Source organism: Lissotriton helveticus, chromosome 4_1 (assembly GCF_964261635.1).
Source record: "Lissotriton helveticus chromosome 4_1, aLisHel1.1, whole genome shotgun sequence".
Classification (NCBI taxonomy): Eukaryota; Metazoa; Chordata; class Amphibia; order Caudata; family Salamandridae; genus Lissotriton; species Lissotriton helveticus.
In genome coordinates, this window is record NC_136063.1 from 1,606,775,408 (window position 1) to 1,606,795,128 (window position 19,721).

Sequence of the window (19,721 nt, forward strand, 5' to 3'; positions counted from 1 at the left end):
GTTTTAACACGAATAAAGACTGCTTGTGATGAACATGGCATTATTCGTATTCTTTCAAGAGGCCTGAGGCACAGTTGGAATATCAGAAAATTGAAAATTGGCATTGCACTCGGTTTTGTGGATTTGGAGAAAAGTGAGAAAAGTATATTCAAGAGAAACTGATAATCATGGAAAAAAGTTGGAATATTATGGTGAAATGGCTAAGACTTGAAGAAAACATGCACGCCAGGGGCGGCATGATGCTGTGCAATTGGTTCTTTGGGGCTAGATGTAGTCCCATCCCTTAGAAACTGCTTGGTTATCTCAATAAGCCTTTTATTGGAGTTTTTTGCGCTCTCAATTTGCTCACTAAAATATTTCTTTTTGGTCTCCATGATCAAAGATTTATACTGGGCTAAGAGCTCCTTATAGATTTTTTTGCTTTCATCATCATAGTTTTTTCTCCAGTGCCTTTCTCTGTTTCTACAGAGTTGTTTATATTTTCTTAGTTCCTCAGAATACCAAGGTGCTGAAGGGGAATTCCTATTTCTAGATATAAGTTTGATCGGTACTAGTTTGTTAATGGCTTGATCCAGCCAATCTTGGTATTGCTTTATTGCTATTTCTGGGTCTTTGGACAGAGGAGGTTTAGTCTCGTCCAGTGAAACCTTAAGCTTCAGAAAATAATGTCTTTCCAGACTTTAAAAGGTCCACGTCTAAGGGGGGATGTTCTTGAGTTCGGTGCCTCTTTAATTATTATAGTACCTAAGACCAAATGGTGGTCAGTCCAGGTCATTGGGAGGACATCGGTAATTTGCAGAACTTCCAAACTAGTGAAAATATCATCCAGAGTATGCCCTGCAGCATGGGTGGGTTTATTCAGAAGTTGTGAGAGCCCAAAAACCTCCATTTCTGACAGAAGGGACAGGGTGTCTTTTTCCTCACTTCTGTCTAGATGGAAGTTAAAGTCTCCCAGTACTGTTATGGATTTCTCCGTTGCCAGGGATTCCAAGATAGTGGCAACCTCTGTGAGGAATCCAGAACGGGCTCCTGGCCGTCTATATAATACCATGCCTCTAAAATTGTATGAGGAGGATAGGTAAATATCAAACTGTAGCGCTTCACATGTCGCTGTGGGTATTGGTGAAGTCCGGATGTTATATGTGTCTCGGGCAATTATAGCTATCCCACCTCCTCTTTTGCCCTGTCTATCACGTCTATAGGCTCTGAATCCGTTAGGGACGGCTATCACAAGATCTGGATCTGACGATTTGTCCATCCAGGTTTCAGTCAGAAACATTATATCAATGTTCCTGTCTAGGAGTATGTCAGCTATTTCTTGCCTGTGTTTGGCCAGAGAGCGGACATTAATGAGAGCTATTATAGTTTTTTGTTTGAGATGTCTCTGATTGTGGCTTTCCGCAGGTTTATTTACAAGGGGAATGGATGCCTGACAGTGCTTACATTCTAAGGAAGTAATATGTAAAGCAGATTCCAAGCTATATTTAGTACATCTATCTGTAAGCGGTGGACGTAAATCAGTCAGCATTAGGGATGAGTAAGGTGGGAGGCGGGTTGTACCGAGGGAACCAGGGGTTGTGGCCCTAGGCCCGGGTCCGGCGCGGACGGGCGCAGACGGGGCTTGCCTTTGGCGCGCCGCCGGCGCGCCCGCTGCGCCCGCCCGCTGCGCCCGCCCGTTGTGGGTCCCAGGCCCATATGCTAATAAATATTTGACGTAGACACCATGGGTATAGTTACTGAACTGGCCACAAGTATGTGCACTCTGGCTATTTATTGTCAGGGTCACCTGACCGGTGACGCCTGCGTTGGATATGGGGTGGGTGTAGGGGCCAGTCCTCAATGGACTGGCTGGCAAACTAGCCCATGTTGAACACTAGAACATTACCAGAACACTACAATATGCACACTCATAATAAAGTCGAAATTACACAGTAAAGGCCTTTCTGTATCTGTTCAGGTGCATTTACATTTATGTTATATCACACGAGTACTTGAGGCCACATAGAAATATATATTTTAGCCTAATCACACAAAAGGTAGAGCCAAAATTACGCTGCTCCACTGCTACCAAGGAAACCAAGCCGGTGTACCATCGTTTTGATCTACCCGGTTCAGGACCTCCTATTCGGTGGCAGTGTCATGTTATTCTACACACTCAATTTCGATTTCAATTTGGGCGACTATTGGCAGAGAAAGTGAGTAGTGGGCGGAGTAATTCTTGGACGACAAAGTGGCGATTCAGCTACAGCCCCAATAAAAGTCACAAGTCACAGAGGTGGGCGGGACTACAATCTTCTAGGCGGATCCCCTTTGAGCGAAATTCTGGTATACTGGGACAGAATTCTGTGTAAGAGGCGGAACTATGATGTATTGGGCGGGGCTCTGCTGAGCTAACCGGTGCTCCGAATGGCTCAAGTTATGGTCAGTGGGCGGGCATTCCTCTATGACGTTCCCTGAGCCTGACAATAGAACACACGCCGCCCGCCACCTGGTTGCGCCTCGTAGGGGCTGGAGCCGGAGCAGCGGGTGCCGGCGGGAGTATGCTGCCGAAGAGAGCCTGCCGGGGCGGGAGGGGGCTTGGCCGCCCTCGGCCTCCACCGGAGGAGCCCGTACCCAGGCGCCGATGGGTGGCTGAAACTGTCCAGTTCCCGTCCCGTCCGCCCTGCAGAGGCGGCCCTCCGCTCCAAGGTTGCTCGCCCTGCAGCAAGGGGGACGGGGGTACCACGAGCAGCGTGAGCAGCAGCAGCAGCATAGGGCCTTGCGATTCAGAGGAAGAAGAGACAAGGCGCCTCTTCCGTCTGCAACGTTTACTCGATATAGCATTGGGCCTGTCGGGCCGCCGGCTCCGCATCTGCAGCACCATCTTCTTCGGTAAGACAGAGGGGGACCGGAGGAGGTTTTAGACTTCCATGGGCGGAGACAGCGACTAGACTGGGACGCTCCTCTCTTAAGAGCTGAGCCAAACGACATGCAGGTCACATCTTTTAAGCTTTGTGGGACATTAACATCTCCAACGGGCAGTAGCACCATCCGCAAACGCCAGCATGCCCTTTCCCGTCCTAACTACGGAGTAAATGTCTGGTCAGACATTCAACACATTGCTACACATATGCTGTTAACCGCAGACGCCCAGGGCACGCTCGCCTACCCTAAACAAAGTTGAACCATACATGACACTAACACGCCTTTCATTCACTTAAAGCGATTATTCCCCTGTCCAGCCATCCAAAACATGCTTCTGTCACCTACACCATTTGTACTCATGTAGTACTTTCTCACACCCAACTACTGCCTCGCTGGACTCCGAAACCCCCCAACAAAAATGGAGGAATGTAATAGGCTTCCAGTTCCTGCCAGGCACTAACATTCCGTTTTTTTACTACTCCACAATTCTGGTCATGTTGAGTAGTAGTATCCCATCCAACTATGATGGACATGGACACAGACACCCCAACTACCCATGCAGGATTACAGTATCCAAGCCAGAGACCGACATCTATTCACACATGTAGTACAATACCACTTTCTCAACCCATCCAGGACATCCGCATTCCTTTCCAACCGTCAAGAATAGATGTACACTAACCTCGCAGGACATGCACCGCTTCACATATGCACTCAAGTGTTGCACACACCTGTACAGCAATGTGGAACAAACACACACACTTTTGCTAAGTAGTTTTTTGATAAGTAGTGTTTGTTGAAAACTTGTCCCTGCTTGTTACATCCTCATAAATTTGGGATTGTGATGAAGAGGGATACATTACCCCATTTGGTTCATATAAATGTTGCAAGTTAATGAAGAGCTCCTTAGAGAAACGAGACCGAAGGCAGTGTTCCTTTATGTGGTCATGGAACTCCAAGGCGACTTGGTATATCATTTTAATATTCAGCAAGTGGTATTTTATTCCTTATAATACATGGTCGCACCATCACCCTTCCCCCAAAAATTAAATATTTTGGTGTTTTCCTCTTTCATGTTCATTGCTGATCATTAGAATAAAAGTAAACTATGTACTGCAAAATTAAACACCCCAAAAAGCAGTTAATATTTTTTGTAAAATGTTACTCCAATCAGTTTAATGTAACTCTAGTTAAAAAATTATAGCTCAGATTGCTTGGAAACATTCAGAGATTTTATATTTCATGAAATGACCTATAGTGTGGAACAAAATAAAGATGCAGCATAAACATCTCCTTTCTGCAGATCCCATTTTCAAGTTAGTAAAATAAATGTTATGTTATTATAAGCTTGCAAAGCGCATTATCACCCAGGGGTATCTAAGCGCTAAATAAGGAAATGCCAGTTCCTGTGCCCCTTGATTAAACTGTAGATGTAGTAATGCTCTGTGACTTGCCTTTCACCCTGGCTGCTGGCTCGGGCAGCATGCATTGCAACCGTCACAAGTCAACTGTAATAAGGTATTTAAACAATCTTACAAATATTACCAGACCTGCAGGTCTAGTGACTTGAATTATCTACTTGACCTAACTTCAATGCACTAGACCCACAAATTGATTTCACACACATTTTCTTCTAAACATTTGCAGCGCCACTAATCCCTAACCTGTGGCCTAACCATTTTACTAGCAAAAGTGAATTTGTCACTAAATTACCTACAGAGAAATGTGTATCAGAGATGGTGGACACTTACAAGTATACCAGTAAAATAAACGTGCCAGAAAAGCTCCAAAACGTTAACGCATCACTGACGTAATAACTGATCAGATCAGATGACCTACCTGCAATGCAATTTGCCCACAAATTGGTCTCTCACAAATTTCGTAAAAACATTTGCATCAACACCAACCCCTAAACTGTGGCCTAACCATATTACTAGCAAATGTTAATTTGTCACTAAAGTACCTCCTAAGAACTGTGTATCAGAGATAGTGGGCACTTGCAAGTATACCAGTATATTAAATATTCCAGAAAAGCCCCCAAACTTTTTGATCAGCCGCACACACCCGTCCCCTCTTTCTTCAAGAGCAGAAGAAGCTCCCCAAACACAATAGATATACCGCATATAGGAGCACGAACATCACAGTGTGAACGTAGAGTAACTTTTCTCCCTTACTTAAAACGGGCACCACATGAAAGAGCAATAAAAGCAAACGCCAGTAGCACCAATAGGGATCTATTAACTTAAATCATTGGGTGCTTGTGGCTGTCTCAAGTCTGGGTACACTTCACTGGACAGACCTATGAGCTGAGTCACTTTCTCGTTCTTGGAATTCTCAGCCAGTGAGCAAATCGCATGCTTTTGCCAGTCAGGTCAATCATGATTCCGCTATGAATCCAAAGCCCCAAAGCTTTCCTACCACCAATTTAATAGGTTTTCTGCTACCAGGCCTTGTGCTTTATTATGTTCTGAGAAGCTTGTCAACTCATTATGTGGTCCTACTACAAGGTAATTTGTTATGTTTCATCTACATTTATGGTCAATGGTGTGATTGCACAGTGCATTACTTATGCGTGTCTCTTCCCTTTATACATTATTATATACTGTGAGATCGTATTTTTTCTCATTGTTACAACTTGTCCCAAGTTCTTTCATATTTAAACCTTCGTCCCAATCCATCATTGTATGTGCAAGTTCTTCTTTTTTAAAATTTTTTTTTTTTTTTTTTAATGCTGCTTCATTAAATGTTATGTTATGTTAAATGGGCTTATATAGCGCATGGCTGCCCCAGCAACGGGGCGTCCCAGCGCTTGCGGATAACCAGACAGAAGGGGGATAGAGCACAGAAAGTGGCCTAAGAATTGGACCCTGGAATAGAGGCAAACAACCAGTTTTTTTTTTTTTTTAATATATTTCTTTTTATTGATAATAAACATGAAACAAACATAACAATTGCATTGGGAATAAATCGACATTAATACAGAGTGCTAGGAGCAAGGGGCGTCTGACAACAGGATAGACGCAGTATATTGCCAGCTAGGGATCAAGGGGAGTCCAGGGCACCAGAGTCAGTCCGTCTGGCCGGAGGAACACAAATATCTCCCCGATATACATTCCACGGTCCCCATATCTTTGTCCATTTCTCGGGGCAACCCCTCGCCACATAAACCGCCCTCTCCCTGAACATACACCAGTCAAGATCCTGGGACCATTTAGCCCGTCGAGGCGGTTGAGCTGCCCCCCACAGCTGCGCTATGTTGCGTTTTGCGACCATGCAGGCTAGCGTGACCCATTGCTTCAAATATTGATTAAGGTCCGTGGGCTCCCAGACGTTTAAGAGACATCTACGCACCTCCAAGCTCACTTCACAACCCAAGACAGTCCGCAGAACATCATGTATGTCTCGCCAATAGGCCTGGACGTAATCACAGTGCCACAAAATGTGTAGGAATGTAGCAACCTCCCCACAGCCCCTCTTGCATTCACCATTTGTGGTCCATCCCATCCTCACCAACCCAGGACCGGTCACGTAAGACCTATGCAAGATCTTCAATTGCACCAAACGCAATCTCATTTGCACCGCTACAACCCTGGGGGAAGAAATCGCCTCAACCCAGTCCTCCTCATCCATCTCCAATCAATCTGCCATCCAAGCATCTCTGAGAGACTGCAGCGGATCACCCATGTGGTTAACCAACTTACGGTAGATCATGGAGATTGTCTTAACAGGCAGATGCCCATCCAAGACACGATCCTCGAGGGGGGAGGCATCTGGAAGGGGGTCTCCCAACGGGACATGAGACAAGAGGGCATGCCTGACCTGTAAATAGCGAAAATGTTCCTTAGCGTGTAGGTGGTGACTCTTCTGAAGTGCATCAAAAGTCAATATCTCCCCCTTCCCCCAGACATCTTTGATTTGACTAATCCCAATCAACTCCCACTTGTCAAAACCTTTGGTGGTCCACAGATTACCCAATTTGGCAGAGTCAAAGAGAGGGGTCGCAAGGGTCAGTTTACCCTCCCACCCCAGGTTCCTATTAGCTGCATGCCATACTCTTATTGCGTGCAGAGTAGGGCCCGTAAGGGAAAAACGCCCCGGCCGATTATATAGAGCTCGGAGAAAATTTCCCCCAGGGGACTGGCTACGATCCATAGCATATCCAGGGTCTCCCGGAAGACCGTAAACTATTTGATTGATAGCTGCCAACTGGGAAGCCCAATAATATTTCCGAAAATCGGGAAGACCAATACCGCCATCATACCAGGCGAGAGTGAGTTTAGTGTAAGCAATGCGGGAGCTGCCTCCCCAAAGGAGGAGTCTCTGGAGTGTCTCAACCTCCCTAAAGTACTTGGCAGGCACAGGGTCCATAGCGTTTTGAAGAACGTACAAAAAGCGCGGAAGAGCCAACATTTTAAAGAGTACCGACCTACCCAAAAGAGACAAGGGCAATGCACGCCAACGCTCCACATCAGTGCGCAATCTAACCAAGGGCGGTAGCAGGTTTTTCGTATACCTCGCTTTGGCGTCTAGAGAAATATAAATACCCAGATACACAAAACCGGCGGTAGTCACCTGGAGCGGGCAGTTCTGCGGAACCACCTGTGGATCGCCAGATAACACTAACATCACCGACTTAGACCAATTAATAGCAAATCCCGAGAACTCACCGAACACTCTAAGAATATCAAGGAAGACATCAAGGGAGGAACGGGGCGTAGAGAGATAGAGAAGCACATCGTCAGCATATAAAGAGATCGTATCCTCCCACTCAGGGGACCACCGCAAGCCGCGTATCATCTTTTCCCACCTGATCCATGCCGCCAGGGGCTCCAGCGCCAATGCAAACAAAAGGGGAGACAAAGGGCCCCCCTGCCGCGTCCCCCTCTCTAACTCGAAATCACCGGATTGACAATTGTTTACTACCACTCAAGCCAAGGGAGCAGCATAAAGAAAACGTACCCATCCAATAAATTCGGGCCAGAAACCCAATTTTTCCAACACAGCGAAGAGATACGACCATTCAATCCGGTCAAAGGCCATGGTGGCATCAAGAGACACCAGGACCGCGGGATGCGACAGTGTGCTCTACCTACGACGCCATGCAAGCGTCTCAAATTGAGTGCAGTGTTACGGCGTGGCATAAAGCCCGACTGATCTGGGTGCTCCAATGTAGAAACCACCTTGACCAACCGAATCGCAAGCAACTTGGCCAGTATCCTAGGCTCCGCGTTTAGCAGGGAGATAGGGCGGGCGGCACGGGGCTTACCCGGTTTATGAATCACAACAATGTTGGCAATGCGCTGATCATAAGGGAGAACCCCGACCTCCCGGCTTTTAAGAAAAATAGCTCTCAGATGTGGTGATATTTTCTGAGCATTTAATTTATAGAGTTCAATGGGGATACCATTAGGGCCCGTCGCTTTCCCCGAATTAATACTCCTGATGGCGCCCCCTATCTCGTCGTCCGTGAGCGCGGAATCCATATATTTCCGGTCGTCTTCCGACAGCGCCGGCATAATGATATCCCGAATCAGCTCAGCGTGCTCAAGACCTGTATGCACATCCGACGAGGCATAGACGTTCCTATAATAGGAACCGAAGGAGTCAGCTATCAACTGTGGGTCTGTCAAAATCTCCGGACCCTCACCCTCAAGCTCAGGAACCAACCGGGACGCGCAATCCCCCCGTTCTAGCCAAGCTATGAGCTTGCCGGCCCTGTCCCCATGTTCGTAGATCCTACTCTGGACATCATTATGCTGCGTCACCGCCGACTCTCTGGACAACCCATGATACTCGTCCTGTTTAAGACGCAGCTGATGTCGGATCTCAGCCGTCGCATCAGCCGCGGCCTGCCTTTCCAGATGAATAACCTCAGTTTCAGCTGCCGTAATGTCCGCCAAACGCTTCTTCTTCTTACTAGAAATGAGAGACAGCGCCTCACCACACAAGACCACTTTATAGGCTTCCCACAAAGTCTGGGCCAAATCCACCGTCCCCCGATTATGCTGAAAATAACGCTCGGAGGCACCACACAGTTCCTTCTTAATGACCGGGTCCCGAAGATACCAGGCATTAATGGGTGCAATCCTGCCAACCATGGGCTGCCCCAGCTCCACTCGGACCCAGACCGGGGAATGATCAGATATACCCCTACCCAAATGGCGCGCTTCCCGCACACTATCAGCCATCGCAGCTGGTAAGACAATGTGGTCAAGTCGTGACATGGAGCCATGAGCAGCCGAAAGATGAGTATAACTCCTAAGTGTAGGATTCAAAAGGCGCCAGGCATCGACCAGTCCCAGAGAATCCAAAAACTCACATAGCCACTGACGTGCCGGGGCAGTGTCCTCGGCGGGACGCAATCAAGGTTGCCATCCAAAACAGTATTAAAGTCCCCACCCAAGAGCAGAAGGCCAAGTGGGAGCGAAAGGAATACATTAGCAAGATCTCTAAAAGTGTCAGATTGCAAGGCAGGGGGAACATAGACAGAAAGGAAAGTCACCACTTTACCCCCAATTCTCCCCGACACTCCCACGTATCTGCCCCTCTGATCAGACCACGTAGCCTGCACATCAAAGGGAAGGGCCCTCCTCACCAATATCCCAACACCTCGTGAGCCCGTCGTAAACCCGGCGTGTGCAATTAATTTATAACCCCCTCTATGGAGCGCCATACAGCGATTGCCAACAAGGTGAGTTTCCTGGAGAAGTACTACATCTGGCGAGTGACGCCTGATAAACTGGCTGACCATGCCCCTCTTGATCTTGTCCCCCAAACCATTCACATTCCAACTCAGCACCCGAATCCCCAATCCCGAAGAAGAGGCAGACATTCACCCAACTCCGTCATGCACACGCACACCATTCAACGCCCAATGCAACGTGAAACTAAACTGAAAAAAAGCCCACTAACAACCCGCCTCCCCAACTCAAAAGACCTCCCCCCTCCCTGCACCCCTGCATCAGGACTACGCCCCAAACCCAACTAGCAGTGTGCCTGTCGCCCCACCCAACAATGGTTACTAAAAGTAGGAATAGGAGGCGCCTGCCGTGCAGCCCGCTACCCGACCCCCAAACATAGCCATCTCAAGAGACAAACAATACAGTCCGACACAGTTCTAATACAGTTTTAGAAAAAGGCCATTCCTCTCCCCCTCATAAAAACGAGATCAAGAAAAAAATTTAAAGAAAGGTCTCTCATTCCGGGCCTTGCCGAATGTCCTCCGTGTCCGGCTGTTGCTCCCCGTGTCATCAGGTCTAACAGTGTCCAACCAGTCCGACGCCACCTCAGCCTTATCAAAAAACCAAGTTCGATCATCAGCTTCGACTCGCAGCTTAGCAGAATACAACATAGAGTACTTGATCCCTTTGTCTCTCAACCTCCGCTTGACGTGGTGGAAATTTTGGCGCATCTTCTGTACCGCTTGGGTGAAATCCGGGAAGAAGGACACTGTGACGTTTTCATACCGCAGTGGGCCGTCTGTCCGCGAGGCCTGCAGAATAGCATCTCGGTCCCGAAAGTTCAGCACCCTAGCAATCATGGGTCGAGGCTGTGCACCCACTTTTGGCGGCCCGCCTGGTACTTTATGAGCCCTTTCCACCGTGAAAAACTTGCTGAGGCCTTTAGGTTTCAGGTGATTAAGAATCAGGTCCTCAACAAATAGGTCCGGCGTGCGCGATTCCGCAGTCTCCGGAACACCCAAAATGCGGACGTTATTTCGACGATTGCGCTCCTCATAATCGTCCAGGAGCCTTCTGGTTTCCTCCCGCGCCGCCTGAAGAGCACGGACCTCTCTCTGTAGCTCTGTGGTATCATCAACCAGGCTTGAGGTTAGGATGTCGAGGGATTTCACTTTCTCACTCGTCTTAGCGTGATCCGTGCGCAATAGGTTAAAGTCAATCTTAACCGAGTCAAGCTTATTATCCAGCGCGTCCATTCTAGTTGCCATAGAGGCTTCGATTCTGGTGACAACCTCCATTATGTCCTGTAAAGAAGGCTCGGCGGCGGTCCTCAGTGAGGTAGTTTCGGTAGCTAGAGGTTGCTTCTGGTCAGCCGGGGACCCCTTAGGGAGAGTATATCTGTCCAATTTATTGGACTGGACGGATCTCTGAGTTCTGCCACCCTTAACAGAGGATTTCTCCGAGTCCACTCTAGCCGTCATGATGAGCGACCTCCGGGGACCCAGGCAACTAAGCTATAGATGCGCCAGAATACACCCACGACTGTTCTTCACACGGGCACCCAGCCCGGGGACCAAGGCACGAGCAGTCGCATCAGGTTGTGAGAGTCACCTCCGAATCGCCCAGTCGCCAAAAGTCAATTCGAGGAGTGGATCCAGCTGGGGTCACCACTTCCGGTAGGCCACGCCGCTGTTGTCGCATTAGGTCCCGGCCACCAATGACACCAGAGTCCGCTGTACCGGCGACGGGAAGGCCCAAAATTTCGGACGACGATTTGAGGGGGTAGAAATGCACCCCTCGAGCCACAATTTCACCAGGACGCAGCAATACTATTCTCCCATCGAATGCTGTCCTCGGGAATCAGGATATATGACAGGATAGACGAGCGAAGGAGCGGGTCTAGCGGAGCTACACGATCACGCGGCCATCTTGGTCCCGTGCTATGCTCCTCCCCAACAACCAGGTTTTAATACATTTCCGGAAGTGCCAATGGTTTTGAGTGGCGCGTGCCTCAATAGGGATAGAATTCCAGAGGGCCTCAATAGGGATAGAATTCCAGAGGGCCGGAGCGAGGGACCTGAATGAGGAAGAGGTGTCATCTACTTATTAACCTGTTAGAGGTTAAACAAACCCACATGACTGTATACCTCAGCTCCAAATACAGCCAAAAGTTAAATCATCTAAAATTAGTCTCTTCATCGGTAAAATACACTGTACATAAACTACGCATTTACCATGAGGTCACTTAATCCCCTACACACCACAAATTGATTAACTTGGAGACTCCAAACATTGAACCATTTTCTTTAAAAGCCTTTTCTCAAAGGGGCACATAGACTATCCACAAATTTCCAATCATGCGATTAGTCAAAAATATGAACCTGCATCAGTTTTTCCTATGGGGTTCCCACTATTTAGTGGGAATGTAAATGAGAGTATGTATTCCCAGTTTTAGATAGATGACTCATGTGTCTTGTTTAATTGCTTCACATTTTTAAAAAGTTACATTTTGAAAGATTTTCTGGAAAGACCTTTTAATTTTCGGAATATGCAGGACAATTATTTTCCGTTCAAAAAATAGAAGGGGAAAAAAGAAAAAAATATATTGATGACTTTCTCCTCTGTCCATTTCATAGATGAGGGTGTGTGCTACATTTTCAACATTCTTGTAGCTTGTGCTATTGAGAGACAGAATGTGAAAGTATGTCAACACTCCCTTCCAGTCACACATACAAAGGGGCCTATTCTGATCGAATCGGTTCTGGAATGCTTCCTGAACGACTCTGATTGGGTGATTCCGATCAAACGATCTGGATGCATCCGGAAGCTGCTGGATAAGAGTCGGTCAGACTTCCATTTTCTTCTATGGGAGTCTGTGTTCCGAACACAGGTTCCCATTGATGAAAGGGGAGGCTGGAGAAAATTGTGCACCCTGTGGCGGGCACCCCATAGTACCTGCCATACTGTGCATGGTGGGGGAGAGGGAACTCATGAGTAATCCCACAAGCCAGATTCGGAGGGCCTTGGATGAAGGGGGGGGGTCTGCTATGTGCCCCCAAAGACCTATTCCGGCAGCCGATTTGTTCCGGAGATACAGAATCGGAACAGCTGTCTGAATTGGTCATCGTGCTCACCCGCGCGGAAACAGAGTTCATAGAACTGTACAGTTCGACGCAGAAAGACGCGACTTGTCTGAATGCTTTTCAGAACAGATTTGGACAGCCCTAACGGTTTCCAGGCATCGAAATCTGTCGTTGGGAAGTGTGCATGGTTAGGTCGGAAACAAGGGTTCCGGATCTGATTCAACAAACCCGAATCCGATTCGGAGCACTTTCGAACGACATTGGAATCGACCCCAAAGTATCACACACCATCACAATCACACTCTGTTCTCACTTTCTATGAAAAAGACCTCTGGTCTAAGAAAGTAAGGAGTTTGCCTTGTAATCCCTGAATTACAAATTTAAGTGACAAAAAAATGATAGTATTTCCTGCTGGGCAGGATAGAGAGGTGTACGTATTTTACAGTGATATATACTCTCAGGTAGCTAAACTAAAATCTGAATTGGGCACAGAAGGAAGGTGCTGAGTGGTGAATTATTTCGTGTTTGAGCTGCCCTAGAAAGAACACATAATACAAATTTCTGCCATAGTATGCCAGTGTTGGTTCTTATGTTTACAAACCGCCTCCATGAAATGATGGTTGATTTATTCGGGCCAGGTTCTTTTGTCCAAAACTATTGCCTTGCCTATACTGATAATTCTTTCAAGAAAAAATCCAAATGGTACAATAAACAAATCAATGTCGCCCTATTTCGAAATGTATCCAAAAATATTTTTTAATTTCCTGATTTTTTTTTTTTTCCATTCATCATTCAAGAATTAAATATATCTTCGTTCAAAATTTGTACGCAACACACCACAACAACAACAACTTGTGACCCAACAAAACATTCAATGAATTGGGGTCCATACAACATAAATAGACAACATCAATATGAATGACTCATAGACATGACTAGGACAAAACATGTAACATATAACAAAACACCTTTTGCTCAAGCATGGTAGCCCTTCATTTGAACACTTTTTAACAAGAGCTTATCAATTTGAGCAAACAAAAAACAGTGTGGGTTCTTTTCAAAAACAATTCCTGCACTGCGCCAATTATTGCACACAATTTACCCAGTTATTCAACCAGGCAGAAAAGTCATGTTTTTAATCACACTTGTTTTTAAAAGCAAGACTGCTACGTTCAGCCTTCAAAGGCATCTGTGTTGCTAAGCTACAAATTACACTATGTCTATTTGTCGCAATACTTAAAAATCTATATGTGGCACAGTGATTTTCTGGACTATAAAACGCCCTGGTAAGCACAAGCCGACGTCTGGCGGACCAAGTGGCCACTTATGAAATGTGGCACAACTGGAATTTGGTGCTATACTGTGCCCAACCAGTTTGACACTGGCACCACAGATCAAGGAGGACAACTTGCTGGGACTGGAAAACACAGTTTACATGCTTCTCAGGTGTAATTAGCCAATGAGGAGTGTGTAATCACACCCTAGTAATGAACACCATATCCACAAAAGAACGGCACAAAGGAGAGCTGCTCTGTGATTGGCTGATTGCCGCGTAAGGTCAGCAGTCCGAGTCCACGCTTTAATCAGCCAACCAACACCTGTTCTTTCCCACCATTAAAGTTGTTAATAACGTTTTAGCCTGCTGTCTCCCAGAGCCTCCCGCTGTTGATACACTAAGCTGGCTATAATTAGCACAGCTGTTGAGCTAACTTGCCAGGTCAGGCCAGTAGACGTAAAAACTGTCTCGTCCTGAAAGAAATTGATTAGCCATAGTGAGTGGGTGAGTACCTTTTTTGAGGCCCGCAGGTAATGTCAGAACCCCTTGCAGAGGGCCAAGGAGGAGCTACTGGGCCCAACTGTGGCGGTTAAGGCCTTTTACTCCTGATGTTGTGGGGCCAGACTTGATATGGGTCCAGAGCAACTGGGCCCAGTACTTGACTCTCAGTAGCAGCAGCATGCGTCGAGCAGTCCACGGTCCAGTGCATGGGGTGAACTGAGGCTTGCAACTCAGAATACATTCACTAGCAGCAATAAGTGATTGTCCAGCCAAATACTTGCTTTTATAAAAAAGGAGTATTTATATACTCAAAAAAGTAAATTTTGTCATATCCAAACAATAAAATGTTAAAAAGAGTGGGACCATGTGATCTAGAGGAATCTCAAAAAATGTCTGTAGGACCCTCAGCAGCCGTTTTCTGCCAGTGGTATATGCTTTGCCGTCGGCCTACTAATGGTTGGTAGCATCATCACTAGGTCTTGTTTCCTCCACCAGAAGGTGATTCTGAGATGAAAGCAGAAATCCAACAATAAAAGAGTGATTTAATATTACCTCTTATCTAAAAAATGATTTAATAAAGAAAAAGATACGGAGGGTAAGGTTAAAATAAAAGTGGAAGTGAAAATAGTATGTATAATGTTTCCATACATCTTATGGTAAAAGAATGGTCTACATGTTTCAGCCCACCTGCGCCCTCACCGGGTAGATGGCTTTTGTCAGGACCAATATTCTTGGGGGAACCTCTTAGTTACTCATGTCAGGCGGAACACTGTCCCCAGGGTTTGCTTTATGTTCCGGTCATGGTAATTCCTGATAATGAGAAAATATTGTTCTGAGCTGAAATGAAAAGAATTGAAAACCAACCCAAAGTACAGAACACAGTATAAATGATATTGTTCTAATTATGTACATATGCTAATTTACGTGCAGGTTATTAGTGTACCTTTTAATGATGGCTGTATAATTTCTTAGAGAATTTCTATATTCTGTTTTCTCTAGGTTCCATTTACTTGAACCATTCTTAAAAAGTATTCTGCTCCATATTTCTTTTACTCCGCTAATAGGTCCCATGTGTCATTGCAAAATAAATGTATGTTACCTCTCAGGGTACTAACAAAAACAGTCCTCTGAGGTCAGGGTTCTAGTGTTCGATAAGCATGTCCCTGAGTCCTACTTCCTTCTCACCAACCGAGAACTCGAGAGAAGCATTCAAATGGTCCTAATAAGTTCCACTTTTCCTGGCGACCTCAAACTCGACTGACACCATGAGCCGAAGCCCCCTTCTTTATCAATACTAGTCTCCCTAATGCAGAGATTTTGAGTCGCTAAGACCCATGTCGCAATAATAAATACATTTAAAGTTGCCAACAAATACAAACCTAAACCAAGAGGCACATTCTTGGGTCCTTTGTTTCGTACATTGAAGCCGTTGCCAGTTTTTTTCTCCCCATTGTACTTATGTACTAGCTCAATGCTTTACAGGTTGCTACACTATTTAATTTATTATTTTTTGTTGCTAATTTTCTGGTGATTGCTGTCGGTAGAATCCCAATCACTTTATATTTGTCAACAATAACTACAAATTGAATTTGTTTTCTTAGGGGGATTTTGATCCTCCATATAACAAAGGATCGAAGTAAAAGGTTAACATTGGCACCTACAGTGTAAGTCTATGTCTGAGCTTGAAGAGAATACACTATTGTAGTGCAACCAAGTTAAGTTTTTAATATCTTCTACAGTAGGAATAAGTATTTAAATATGTAATTACCAGTTTGAATGTTGCTTGTATTTATTATTCTTTTCCTTAGATATTATTGCATTGTTCGAAGCAGTTGATTCGCTATTTAAGAGGGTAATTATTTAATGTAGGCCTGATACAGGAGCTAAGTAAGCTCTGGCCAGTGGCAGATACTGGTAGAGTATAGAGGAGTCCTGACCCAAGAGTCCCCTCACGCCCCTCTACTTTTATAGAACCACAAAAAAGGCATCAAATGGGTCTGGTTACCATGATTGATCTTCCTTTTCTGGCTTGTACGACCTCATCCCTGCTCCAACTTTCCCTTACAAAACTCCGCTGTTTTTAGAAAATGTTTGGGAGGCACATTAAGGGGTCAAATCGCATGATATGGTGAGAGCTTCTTAAATTTTAGTTTATTGCGAAATCCAGCTGATTCAAGTTCAAAACCATTCAATTTGTCCATTATTAAGAGATTGGCCACGTGATAGAGAATTCCAAAAGATAAACTGCTAATCGGCAGCTGAAATACATGGTCAAACCGTCTTTGTTTTTAGATGAGAGGTTGTTAGCCTATGATCATAGCAGCTATTCAGAATGCTAACCTTTTTGTGCGGTTCATGTTAACCATTTTGTCTTTTTGAAATAAAGTAAGACGTTACAATAGCACGTTGGTGATGAGAGGCATACTTACTAGTATGCAACTTCTTGACCTGCATGTTATACAAATGGCAACAAGTGCTTAACTCGCTAAGCCATCCTAATTTTCCTTACTAAACCCACTCAGAGGCTAGGAAAATTCTACAAAATCCACAAAACTGACCGTGCTTTGTATCTGCTGCATTGCGCGACATATGATACTCTGGCCACTTTGTGCCTCTGGAAGACTCGTCTTCCATCATGATCCTCTTTCTAAATGAATAGACTGCTTTACACTTGACCCTGCACCTTCATCTTACTAGATTCATTTGGACTGTATACTGGGATGTGAAGTAGGGCACCTTAACCTTGGGATTTGGCATCGACATGTAGGAATTGGCCATGATCTACTTAAGGCCTTGGGAACAACCACCCACACTTGTCAAAGACTGCAGACCAAACCTCACGTAGTTCACTTCGGCTGAAATGCTAATGATGTTGATGGGCTTTTCTTACTGACATTTGTGTCGCAAGATATACCTGTGCTGCTGATGAATAACCACCTTACTCTATGTTCAGAAGACAGACCATCTTGTGTGTATATATAACTCTCACCAGCTCATAATAAGCAGTGGAATGAAGGGTGACTCTAGCATCTCTTGTACTTTCCATGCAGACCAACAGAAAAATACGGATCTCTGCTGCAATTTGCAGTGCCTGGGTGTAACGGCTGCTGCTAGGCAAGGTATCTGCTTACACTCTATTATAGAAACCTTGAGCAGTGTGTTAAAGAAGACGCAGAGTGTCTTGCGCATTAATTTATTTACGAAGCCAAAAGAAACCGTGATCCTTCTCTCTCCAGTCACAGCTCCACTGGCAAGAGTAGAATCACCACACTCAATACATTCTACAGAACCCTCGTAGGTGAGGGTTTTACCTGCGTTGAGGCCAACATGCCCATCCACATTACTACACAACCCCCTCCTTTCTACCCTTAAAACCAAAACAGAAGGAAAAGTAAACTTACCACTTAAAACTGAAGGTGCACATGAAACGACTGGGACTGAGAAAGCAATCCCACCTAGCAATAAACTGGAAAAAAACAAAACACACGAAGATACTAAAACCTCATGCTTGATTCCAACTCTTGAACTCGTCCTCAGGGTAACGTTGCAGTATGAGAATTCTGGCATGGTGTACTTCCCATGTACTCACAGGAACACCATCCATACCTCCTACTGGGGTTACAAGTATGACTCCATTTCCCCCACCAACATCACCCTTGGCACCCAAACCAAGTCTTCCTGCATCACTCACAAATGACCTACTCCCCCTCACATCACCTCCACCATTCTCCTCGGCAAATCTCACACCACGAGTGGAATTCCCAATTAACTCCTCTGGCGAGAGCACAATCACCGCACACCAAATATATTCTACAGAACCCTCGTTGGTGAGGGTTCTACCGCATTGAGGCCAACTTGCCCACTTCAAGGAGCAAATTCAATAAGGGAAGGAGGATGCCTGAAAGGGGGTCCTTAGTTAATTCCTTTCTAGTTAGGGGGTGACACGCAGGAAAGGGTACTGAAAAATTGCCTTTTTTCGGATGGACTTCAATCTTCCCACACCTGCCCATTGGATCGACCTGGGGTCGGCATCTCCTCTCCCCTCCCCCCTTCACCCCCATCCATTCCCCCCAACAATAGTGTATATAGATCAACAAAGGGGTGTATCCCAACTAGGGTTCATTACCCGTATTAACCAACACACAAGTAAAGTTTCTTTTCTCGGTTTCTCTGATGTCCGTTCATATCTACTCAGTGGCAAACGACCCAGTTTGATAGCTACATATTTACAATTTTATTTGTATTCATATTTTAATGTACGACACACTGGTTTCAACATGTACCCCTATTTGCACTCCATTGAAATGACATACTTCGCAATTAGCACTGTGTTCTTTTGGTACTTTGCTGATCAACTCATTAGAAAGACCAAATGAGCCTAGTCAATTCAACCACAACAGCCCTGAAGGAATCCCTGTTTGCATTACAGCTAGAGGATGCTTGGCTCACCCCAGCAACGGACCCCCGGATTTAAAAGCGTAGTTGTTGGATTTGGCCCTTTTGACAGGTTCACCCCTAAACTATTTGCCTTTAAATATGACCTGATACTAGTATTTTTTGGCTTCTGCGCACTTTAGCACTGTGTCCCAGTGTAAAGTGCGTGCGCAATCTGAGTGCATGTGGTTAGATTGGCCTGCCCTCCCATAGGAATGCATGGGGATGTGTGTGTCCCTGGTAATTCCTGGTGTGAGAGGAGTGCAGGGGCGAGTTTGGTATGTGCGAACTTGTGAGAATAAATGCTGCGTAATGGTGTGCGCAGATTTATTGTGACTGGTGGAGAAGTGGCACTTTTAGAAGTTGGCACTTCTGTGTGTCTGCCTGGTGCGGAGTGCATGTCTGGCTTGTGATTGACAGGGGCGGGATGGTGTGCATGGCTCCAGGAGCCAGGATGGGTCTGCCCGGTGGTGAATAGGGAGATCTGCATGTAGATGGGAGGGAGGAGTTGCACCTGGGACATGAATGGGGCTGTGCCTTCTATCCACAATGCTGGCTCCACCTCCTGTCTGCTGTCCCTGGCCTGTCCTGTGAATAAAGAGGGGAGCTGAGCAAAACAAAGTGCTCCTGAACCAGTTGTATCTGGTTCTCCCCTGGCCCTACAGTTGTAGACAAAGGATTTAGTGGTATAAGAAGGGGCTTTGACCCCCATGTAAAATGTTCTCTGGTGTTCCTAACTTGAGGGCGGCCTGTTACTGCTGCTGGGTGCCAGGAAGAACCACCACTAGGGACTGCCTCCCTTCTGGAGGGCCCTGTGAGCTGACCTACCTGGGCCCAGCCTTT

General features: G+C 45.9%; 1 protein-coding gene across 1 annotated transcript in view; it reads left to right on the forward strand.

The window, feature by feature from the left end:
- The first annotated feature begins 2,466 nt into the window (after window positions 1-2,466).
- The window catches only part of DPY19L1 (dpy-19 like C-mannosyltransferase 1), a 543,661-nt gene continuing 526,406 nt past the window's right edge, over window positions 2,467-19,721 (forward strand). The window contains exon 1 of the mRNA XM_078688229.1: window positions 2,467-2,871. Within this exon, the coding sequence (XP_078544355.1) occupies window positions 2,541-2,871 (331 nt within the window). The 5' untranslated portion in view covers window positions 2,467-2,540. The remainder of the gene's footprint in view (window positions 2,872-19,721) is intronic.